An 11,670-nucleotide genomic window follows, 5' to 3' on the forward strand; every position below is an offset into this window, starting at 1 on the left:
GTTCAGCTCCAATCCACCAGAGCGCCTTATTGAAGCTCTCAAATTTATACATTAGTTTCTTTAATAAAAACATATTATTATTTCTACATATTATTAATTTTTGTATATACTACTGATTAATGTCGATAGAATAATAAATAAACGATGCCAAAACCTCAAGCAGATAAGATAAGACCGCTGCTCGGTCACAGCAGTACCGATACACTAGGCCAATAAATAAGGGTCTTCGTGTATACTGCATTCCACTTGAATTTCTATTCAGCATTTCAACTAACTTTGTTTATTAGTGAATTATACTTCCTTCAGTGCATTCCTGTAAGTTCCGGAGAAACAGAAAAGTCGTAACTCCTTCATACATAATAAACAAGTAAAAGCTCCCTCGTAACGGAACATTAGGACGGTATTTTCGAGAAAAAAAATTTCGATTCGTAGTTCCATATCTCCTAAATTTAAATTAATACTAAAAAAAAACCTAATATGGTATTATTTACATTTGATAAAATATGAGCCCAAATAGAGCTGTTTACATTAAATAGCATCGGAGAATTTTTTATTTAAAAAGGAACATTTCATAAAATATATACCAAAATATCAGTAGATAGTGAATTTATTTAAAACTATATCTAGGGAACCATTCGACGTAAATGTGTCTATTAGCGTTCAAATCAAAGGTGGACGAATCTCGTCCTTTCCACTATCCTAACGATTATTATACAAATTATAATTGTCTAGCTAGATAATATTTCAAATCTCACAGAAATGAGTCTCACTGGTGCGGATCAGTACACCATACCAAAGCTATGACTATGGAACAACTAGGCCTTACCAAAACCAACAACCAACGGGCGTTGATGACCAGGCTGTTAAACGCCCTTTCAAAACTAACAAACAACAAACAAAGTTGGATGAATGTACTATAAAGTAGTTTAAGATGTCCATCTTTGTAGGGACAGTTGTTTTCATGATATTTACTAATAAAGTGATTAATATTGACTACTAACATTATAAACAAGTAAAAGCTCCCTCGTAACGGAACATTAGGACGGTATTTTCGAGAAAAAAAATTTCGATTCGTAATTCCATATCTCTTAAATTTAAATTAATACTAAAAAAAAACCTAATATGGTATTATTTACATTTGATAAAATATGAGCCCAAATAGAGCTGTTTACATTAAATAGTATCGGAGAAATTTTTATTTAAAAAGGAACATTTCATAAAATATATACTAAAATACCAGTAGATAGTGAATTTATTTAAAACTATATCTTAGGAACCATTCGACGTAAATGTGTCTACTAGCGTTCAAATGTTGGATGAATCTCATCCTTTCCACTATCGTAACGATTATTAAACAAATTATAATTGCCTAGCTAGATAATATTTCAAATCTCACAGAAATGTACAATGTAACTGTAATGTAATCTCACAGTGCGTCACAACTAGGCTTTACCAAAGCCAACAACCAACGGGAGTTGATGACCAGGCTGTTAAACGCCCTTTAAAACTAACAAACAACAAACAAAGTTGGATGAATGTACTATAAAGTAGTTTAAGATGTCCATCTTCGTAGGACCAGTTGTTTTCATGATATTTACTAATAAAGTGATTAATATTGACTACTAACTAAACAGTTTTCATTAAAGTAATTAAAAAGTGGGGTGAAATAAGTTTTCTTTCCTCTGGCTAATCAGTTTTCCCATGGCTGACTACAATTAAAAACATTTAGTTCGAAAATGACCCGAATAAAATACTGAATACTAAATGCTGACAAAATCCAACAGTTCGTCAGTTTTCGATTGTCGAAATCAGTTTAAAAAAAGTGTTTTATAAAGCAATTGGGTTTAAACTTGGAGCCAATTGATTGCTCTTTCCTAATGTTTGATATTGATATCATCCGTCAATTCAATTGACCGTCACGTTGTCGATCCCTGTGATGGCGGTTAATCTAAGTTTTACTGTGACATCAAACCCGTTACGGAACTAACCTGTTGCGCACACGTTAATTATTTCTTATACGGGGCAGGGCTATAACCTTGTTCACTCTACGTAAGTACTTCAACGTTCAATGTTTAGTTTTTTTAAACTATATTTGTGACTTACACTAATTTAATGAAATTTCCAAGTAGAGTAATGAATCTCACCAAAATGTTATAATAAAAAAAGCAAGCATTACAAATATTGGCAACATCTTAAGAATAATAGTCTGTCACACCTGATAATTTCCATCAATGAAGATTATAAATCATGAACTGTTGCTGGGAATATAAATTTGTGATAGCCAATAATCTGAAATTTAATTTAATGACTTGTTTAATGTGTGTTTTATTTAGTGTTATGAATTATGTAAATGAACAATAATAATTGAATTTATGGCCATCTTTGATCAGAGCCCGAGGAGCCCTGTGTCAATGAGGAACTACGGGCCTCAAACAGTAATTTTAACATATTCCATGCATGGAACAGAAGGAGCCACCACTGCAAGTTCAGTTACACCTTCGCTGCGACCTCAGGGTTCAACATTAATTGTTAATTTTAATATGATTGAATATAATTAATATGATTGAATATTCTATCATGATTGAATATAATTAATATGATTGAATATTTTCTTAATTTTTACTTTGGCGTAAGATTTGGAAAAGGATTTACCTGACACCTTACTCGGATTACTTGGGAAATAGGCTGGCCAATCCTTGAACGATCTTAGTCGTGTGGGGGCGCCTTCTGGAGCCTCACATACCCTGCGACAATGACCATATATAAAGGAGTGGGTATTCTGAGGTATGCCCCCTGCCTGGAACTGAAATCTTTCGCACTGGCAGAAGAGAAGATTGGAGACGATCCAACGGACAGCTTTGCTTAAAGTCACCAAGGCTTTACTGGCAGCAATGAGGAAGTTAGATGAGGCGGTGCATGTTTTAGTGGGAGTGAGTGGTACCTACTGACCTTCTCCTGCAGGAAGAAATGATAATGTTTAAATTCAAGAGAGAGGGCTCAGCAGGTCTGCCAGCAAATCTTCAGGTGAGCATCGATGAGAGCCCAAGTAAATGCAAAATCTTTCTCCAGGACACCACAGAAGAATGGAACCGGGGTTGGATGACAAGCGCAAGAGGAATATTTCCACACCGATCAATCAGGGATGGAAGCAAAGTGGGTCCTCACATCAATCATTAAACTTGTAAATTGATTCATTACCAGTAGTTAGATGAAGAATATGTATATATGTAAACTGCTGCTGCACACCTGTGGCAAGGGAAGGTGAAAATAATACTTTCTCAATTTAGATAATGATTAAGCCATTTAGTTAGGTGTGGTCCAGTTAGCTGTGGAAATAAGAACCCATTTGAACATTCAGGGCACCAAAATGTTCAATTAAGTTTTAGGAATACAGCTCTCCAGAAATTCCAAGAAAAATCGTTTATATTATTTTGTACAGAAACAGCCCAAAATTCAATTTCCATTTGAAGAAAGACATCAATGCGTATATTGAATAAATATCAACGTTACTAAATTACCTGTTTTAGCAACCTGAACCAGTCCCAATGATTTAAGGGGCCCTTTAAGGGAATATTATTATATTAAGGGAATATTATTATATTAAGGGAATATTATTATATTAAGGGAATATTATTATATTAAGGGAATATTATTATATTAAGGGAAAAAAAAATCTTTTTCTGTCACCCTAGGTTTGATTTAGCTTCCTAACAACAGATACAAACCGGAAACATTGTTTAAATGAAATCCAAGCCTGGGTCAACGATGTTCGTACAAAATATCGCTAGATAATAAAACTCAAAATTGTCCTCCAAGATTAATATTTTTTTCACAATTTAATTTCTCACTTTTCCGTATTATGGGTGAAATTATGATGATAAACCCGAAGGTTCAATGCTGATACCACCTATTTTATACATCCGTCCTGTAACGTCCGTTCAAACCAAATCTACCAGTTTAGTCTTGATGCGATCCTCCCAACTATGCTTCGGTCTGCTTGACGTAAAACCATGGTTTAGCAGACGTTTCTAGGACCCACCCTATGTAACATGTAGTGACAATAATGAGTAGAGGCTATTCGATACTTGTTTGGTAGTGAGGTCACATCGCCAAAGATACCTAATTAAAGAACCCACCAAGAATATTGTTATATATATGTTATTAATTCGGAGCCCAATAAGATGAGAACTGTTATCAGTAGGGGTGAGCTGTAGAATGTCAGCCTGCAGCAGAGGTTCTTATCATTGTGATGCCATGCACTCCATCGCTGGGTCACGTCCAATCATGCAACGCTTAGCCAATCAGTGAATATTTATCACAAGGACACAACGGCTTGGTTAATACATTTCTGTGCATATTGTGTATACACCCATAAAAATCCTTTATACTACCACCAGTAATTGTGGCGGTTGGTCAATCGCATTTGAGTTTATGACAACATTTACACCGTGGCCCCAAGGTAAAGGACCCTACTTCATATTTCCCTAACTTAACGAGGGAGAAGCTCCTCCCCAAAGAATAGTATACTTTATATTATTTGTCCCCTCACTAAATGCAGGGAATGAAAAAAATGGAAATTTTACACTCGTCGAAAATTCGAAATTTTAGACTTGAAGGAATAAATGTTATTTTTATTGTTAGTTAATTTCGTGGTGAGGCATAATCAAACAGTGACTAGTTAGCCATAAAACATGTTTTGAAAACGGCCCTGCAGATTTGGCTCAAATTTGGATGAAAGAATGAAAATTATGTCAAATAGTTGTGACATCAATTTCATCGGATTCCCTCAACTACGTTTACTTAAAGATAGGCAAACGTAATTTTCTAGACACACATTTGTCAAACACGGCCCCTTCTGCTATTAGATATGTTAATACACGCATTTTGAGGTCCCAGAGTCTAAATAACCAAATCTCGCAAAATGATGCGTGTGTAAACGTACAACTTAATACTAAAGAAGAGAAGTCACAAAACTGAATTCATATAGTTAAGACGGCAATAAGAATGGGATGTCACAGCCACCGAACGCAAGTGCCCTGTTAGATAAATAGAAAAGATTTTACACTTTTTAGGAATAAAAAAAAATCTCAATAATGGCTCCAAAGACTTAGACTAAACATTAGGCATGCATAACTTTGTCTTATTGAAATAATATCGAAAGGCTTAAAAATGACATATTTAAAAAAGAAATGTCCTTTTAAATTATCTTCAATGTTGTTCATTTGAAATAATTACCATCTCATGTTTCTATTAATAATGTGTAATTGGTAAATATAAATTATGAGAGCATTTTATAATTAACTTGATTTTAGAAGAAGAGAAATATTTATTATGTTGAAAATACATAACCAAAAATAAAAAATGTAATGTAGATTAGTTATATCTTTACAAAAGCCAGAGCTTTTAGAAAAAAAAATTAGTTATATAGTCGTAAAAAGTAATGGAGACGTGCTTCAATAAAAGATCTTTTCTAAGAGGATTATAATGCTACAGCCAGCACGTGCGATGGCTTTTTCCGTTTCGCCAGTCTGATTAATGTTCTCATCTCCTTAGTAATTAAATAGTCATTTCATTTAAGCTATATACATGCATTTCAATTGAAAAATCATCCTTAGTATTTTCAATAGGAAATTAGTTGTGGGAAAGACTAGAACAGTGAATAATAAAGAAATATCTGCCCTCAAAGCAGACAGCTTTAATTTTAACTCATAGTAAGGGGCGGAGGGCACTAAGTAAAAATTAGTGCTCGCACCGCACCAAGTTGTTAAAACTACACTGGGAAAGTTCTCATGGAAACCCGTTCACTTTATATTATTCTTTGTACAATTGGAAAACTACACACCTCGCGGAGTAACTAGATTTTCACTGGAAACATTATGATTTTGTTAGTAAATAAGCAACATTGTTTTTTTTTAACTGAACAAAACAACTGTACGGAAAATCATACAATTGGAGCCAACATATCTTCTATTATGACAGATACAACAGATATTATTTTTATGTAATATCATATTATTATATATAATGAAAAGGCTGAATTTTCCACTAACCACAAAAACCACTCTACCTATTTATCAAATTTAAACTGAATCATATTAAACTAAATACACTCAACAAGGTTTAGCCATAATAAAATCTATCCATATTTACAGATAATATTGAAAGCGAAAGAGTTTATTTGTTAGAGCACACTAATTTCAGGAAATAAACTTTTATTTATTTTTTTAAAATAACTTTTATAGGAATAATAAATTCTGCCAAGCTCAAGGGCAACAGGCATTAGGGACAATCATACCAGATATATATTAATTAAAAATAAAAAATATTAATAATAAAAAGTACAATTAACTAAGTATAAATAAATTATACACAGCATAAATAAACATAGGCGGATAACTGAGTTAAAATTATAAAAGAAGAAACAAAATGAGCTAAACAATTACAAGAAAATCTTGGACACAATCGAACTGGTCCGATCTGAAACATTCTAACGTTTCTTGAGGAAGGCTTGAGGCTTTGTAACATCACGATCCATGAGAACGGAGCAATGATCACAAACGTTAATAAATTTGGAAAACAATTATTATTATATGTTCATAGACCTGGAAATAAATTCACTATAATAGCTTTAATATGTTAATTTTTGGTCGAGGAGATATGACTATATAGAGGACAACTGTAATTCTAACAATATCATTATGCTACCAACAGGGGACAAAAATCCAAGAACAGAATTCAGAAATATAACTCATATTTACTCATTTTTCTTTTGTTGAGCATTCCTGAGATAGAAGAGACTCAACACAAAAAAGTAGTTATTTTTGTAGTTGCTTATTTATAGCGGGGGGGGGGGGAAGATGACTATTATGCTTAGGTTAATAATAGGGCTGACCTTCCTGTAGCCGGCGTACTTGAGGGCCCGGACCATCCTGGCGATAGGCGAGCAGTCAACGAGGACCATCGCGCTGTCCTCGCACTCCATCACTGCTGTGTCTTCCGTCCCCCCACCGCTATCATCGCGCCTCTTAATATAGACAGCCACTCACCTCAGGGCTCCGTCTGCTTCCTACATCGTGTCTCTCTTTGGCTCCCTACCTCGGGGTCAACAAAGGGCAATGTCAACTAAGGCAACTTGCAACTTGGGCAGGGGCAGAACTCCATTGAAGGTAACTTTGTATAAATTACACACCGCATTCTCCTCATATCTGCGACTTAAAAAACTATTGTATCTCCTATATTCATCATTCATAACGGTCTCAATGTCCCATATGTAGCCGAACCATCCAAACCTAATAGTTCCTTATTTTTCTCCCCCCCAATTCCAGATACTCCACTGAGGCGCCTAAAAAGAAGACAGCCACGAAACCTAATGTTGAAATGTTATTAGAGTTCTTCACAAATATTTCATCTCTTTATGGCTAATAAAGTATTTTTAGCTTTAATAAAGTTGTTAATTTACTTACAATAAATATAATTCAAGATATATACTTTGTGAGCATAGCAGTTTCTTCATTCATAATCTGTTGAATGATGACTTCCTCTATCTCTTCAGGTGATTCCGGATCTACAAATCGTTGAAGGATCTCAATCTTCATAGCATCAAAATTATAACAAGATGAACCGTAGGTGATTATCATCTTTATCTTAATATGGGACCAGGCTTTAGCGTGAAAAGCTTACTTTGGAAATTAAAGGTAAAAAAAAAAAAAATGATCTTCAGTGTTCACACTTGCTCACATTGCTCAAAAAATATTTTTGGACAACTTGAGATTCATGTTTAGTATCCCAAAAACATTATGTAAGCCACTAAAAGTAATTATACCGGAACTTTCGCATTTAATCAGAAGCTACAGAACCAATTTCATCATTACAGGCTTCCGCTAGTTTTTTTGTTAAATGTGATTAATCAATTAAACAATATATAATTTTATATGCATTTATGTAAATAAGATGTTGATATCAAATAAACCAAAACGAGCCTTTGTTAGCCACACTCCTCGGCTGGTGAATATGCACTTCAATAAATCCAACCGCCTATTTTTCCTCAACTCTACTTTCCAAATAAAATATGATTGATAGAAATATCGGAAAGACAAACATTTTAAGTTATTATCGGAAGAAGATAAAGACGATGGCATCGAGTAGTGAGCTGAATGGAGCCTTAAATCGATCCATTCATTAGCGGCTCCGATTCATAATTACAATGACAAATATTAGCCTTCCTCCCACCCTTTGAGTATTATAATTAACATCAGGCTTTATAATTAACCTGTATATTATTATAATGTTACACGATAATCGATATCTCTTTAATGAAATAAACATGTTGGAGATAATTGTGGCCGTGGCGAATCCATTTTACAAAACCTCTTTGCTCACGTCAGCTGATGAAGCTGTAACCACTCTCCCTCAAGGTCAACAGTTCTATGATAATTTACATCAATATGGCATAATTTAAAATAACTATTTTACTATTTTCGTCTACGTTAAATCCTCAATGCTCCTTACTTTGTCACAAATAAACCATCCATAAAGACCTTAATGATAATAGGTAACCGATCTAACCAGATATCAATCCTTCCATTATAATTTCCCTATCACCCAAACCCACTAGGTTCTAACCTTGCTTTCTCTTTCGTCCCTAACACTCCACGTCTGAAAAGAAGATGGCCCGGAGACATTCTAAAGTAGAAATGTTATTAGGGTGCTACTAATGGGTAGTTTCTCTACAAGCCTGTATCATACTATTATAATCTAACAACAAATTTACTGGATCTATTTTAATGCAATGTAAATACAGCAAATTCCAGTAAATAAATTTAAAAAAATTTTTTTTATTACACTCAGAGGTATAGACTTCCTCCAGGACCAACTATAAAACAGAAGAAAAAATGAAGAAGCTGAAAGATATCTACCAATCCGTAATGAATTTCAACGATATAAGAAGTTAATGAAGAGAGGGATGGAACAAACAGTATACCTTAATCCCTTCTAATTGCTAATTAACAGATAATAAAAAAATAGTATTGTCTATTGCTGTCCCGTCCACCTCCCCACCTGTAGCTAAGGAACATATGAAATAAACTAACAGCTAATTCATCAATCGGTTAAAAAAAACTATGGTAATTCAAATTTCGCAGAAACACCTTTCTAAAAATTTTCTTACTTCTTATTACATTTCATACTTCTTCCAGTAAACAGTACACTACATGAGTCCGCTGTGTGAAGTCCATCTCATTGACACATACAAGAGTGTTAGTACACGCATTTCTGGCAGTACTAAAACCCGCACTGACTGTCCATTTCATTTATTGATTTAAGAAATTTAACAATATAAAAATCTACGTCAAATCAGTACCAAAACGTATTTATTTGGAAAGTAGTATGCCGTAAACCGTAAACAAAAACCATTATTTTTCAATTTTGCCCAAAAGTGAGGTACAGTAAATACACATGAAGCCAAACTTGAAATGGAAAAGCATATTTGAGGCGATCCAAAACAGTTACGAAACAGCTTATTAATTTCATCTAGTAACTAAAAACAACTTATTCCATTAATTTTTTTTTTTAGGTTTTTCATCTCTAAATCCTAAACACTGGATCCTAATAAATACGTAATATTGAAAAAAAATAAATTATGCACCAAAAGCGTACCATAGAACAGAGTGCTCTAAAAATTGCCATGGAAACGATATTTATTTATCAATGGTTCATTAATGAATAAGGCTCGTATCCATGGCAACTTTAGTTATTAGTTTCATATATAGCTAATTTTTGCCCCATCTCTACCGTACAGTAAGACTCCGGCCAACCAATACGGTACAACCTGGGAACCGCCCCAACTACGTAATAGTACAAGAGCCGGGAAGAAAAGGAGGCAGTTATCTCACCCCAATTTTTGATTACTTTAATGAAAACTATATATAATTACTAGTCAAAACTGAAGAGTCGGCCAAGTATAGGTAGGGGGAATAAAAAATGGCGGCTGTTTCAAAACCTAAAAAAACACTAATTTCATTCGGAGCTCTATATCTTAAGAACTACCAACAACACTAGAAAACACATTACTTAGAGAGCACATTACTTAAAGAAGAGTAAATTTGCTGAAATATTAGCATTAAAAGATCTATTTACTTCCAATAGTTCTCGAAATAAAGCTTTTTAAAAAGCAAAATGTCTCAAAAATCTACTGAAAGATTAGTAGTTAGTTAATTTATTTTGAGAAATCTATTTCTCAGGAACTATGCGACGTACAGATGTCTATTAGCACTCAAATTAAAGCTAGTATAATGGACTATAAAGAAGTTTATGAACTTTACCTTCGTAGGAATAGTAGTTTTCATGATATATGCTAAAATAAATTGATTTATAGTTATTAGGACAATAAGTTTGATATATGAAAAACTTCATTTCAGAAACCATTTGACGTACAGATGTCTGCCAGCGCTCAAATTAAAGCTAGTTAAGTTTACTATAAACTAGTTAATAATGTTTATTTTGGTAGAACTAGTAGTTTTTATGATACTTGACAAAATAAGTTTTTTGAAAAAATATATCTCTAGATCCATAAGACGCACATATGTCTGCCAATATTCAAAATAAAGGAAATTTAACGTTCTATAAAGTAATTTATGACACTTATCTTCGTAGGGGTATTTGTTTTTATGATATTCACATATGAATATAAATTTGTTTGACAACTATAAATCAATTTACATTAGCAAATTTGATGAAAGCTGTTACTCCTACGAAGATAAACATCATAAACTACTTTATATCTCATTAAATTAGCTTTAATTTGAGTGCTAATAGACATCTATAGGTCAAATGGTTTTTGAGACAAAAATTTTTCAAAATAAATTCACTAACTACTGATCTTTCAGTACGTCCCAAACAACATTTTTATGAAATATCTCGAGAACCATTTAACGTAAATAACTCTAGGGCTCATATTTTAGCAAATTTGCTCATCTTTAAATGACGTTCTCTTAGGTTTTCTTGTGCTGTTCCTACTTTTTAAGATATAGAGCTCCGAATGAAAAATTAAATTTTTTTTATAGCTTTCAAATAGCCGCCATTTTTTATTCTACCTACCTATACTTGGCAGACTCGTTAATTTTGACTAGTAATTATACATAGTTTTCATCGAAGTAATCAACAATTGGGGTGAGATAACTGCCTTTTTCCTCCTCTTGGGCTCTAGTACTATAATGTTGTGTAATAAAAACTAATTTTTAAAATTATTTGCAGATGTACGTTTTACGGGCTGCTGTACTCGTAGATTACGGTTATCGTTTAATTATTCCAGATAGGCTGAGCCTACAGCCACCTTGATAAGGGAGAGCGCTGATGCTGCTCATATAAATGTTAGATATAGAGGGTGGGGACTAAACAACCCCTAAATGCTATGGCAGCCATTTACCTGAACCCATTATCTTACATCAGGGTAATTTAACCCCCTAATTCAGTTCTCACGTACCTCCTACCTGCTCAGGAAGGGCATTTCATCACACTCGTGTATAATTAAAAACGTAATAAGGATATAACATATTGAAGAAAGTTGAGTCAAAATTAAATTAAAACCAGCTCGAAAATTAATACAAAACAATTGTTAAGGAGTTCAGGATAGGTTTTTTACTATTGCTCTTGTGGACACAAGGAGGCACAAAA

General features: G+C 33.5%; 1 protein-coding gene across 4 annotated transcripts in view; it reads right to left on the minus strand.

Annotated features, from left to right (window-relative positions):
* The window catches only part of ASPP (Ankyrin-repeat, SH3-domain, and Proline-rich-region containing Protein), a 605,823-nt gene that overhangs the window by 357,576 nt on the left and 236,577 nt on the right, over positions 1-11,670 (minus strand). Inside the window, exon 1 of one of the 4 annotated variants that reach the window (XM_067044944.1) lies at positions 6,893-6,992. The exons of the other annotated variants lie outside the window; for them this stretch is intronic. Coding sequence (XP_066901045.1) covers positions 6,893-6,982 — 90 coding nt within the window. The 5' untranslated portion in view covers positions 6,983-6,992. Of the gene's footprint in view, positions 1-6,892; positions 6,993-11,670 lie in introns of those variants that run through there. 4 annotated transcript variants of the gene reach the window in all.

This window comes from Halyomorpha halys, unplaced genomic scaffold (genome assembly GCF_000696795.3).
Source record: "Halyomorpha halys isolate HHAL.00 unplaced genomic scaffold, Hhal_1.1 Scaffold119.1, whole genome shotgun sequence".
NCBI classification, from domain to species: domain Eukaryota; kingdom Metazoa; phylum Arthropoda; class Insecta; order Hemiptera; family Pentatomidae; genus Halyomorpha; species Halyomorpha halys.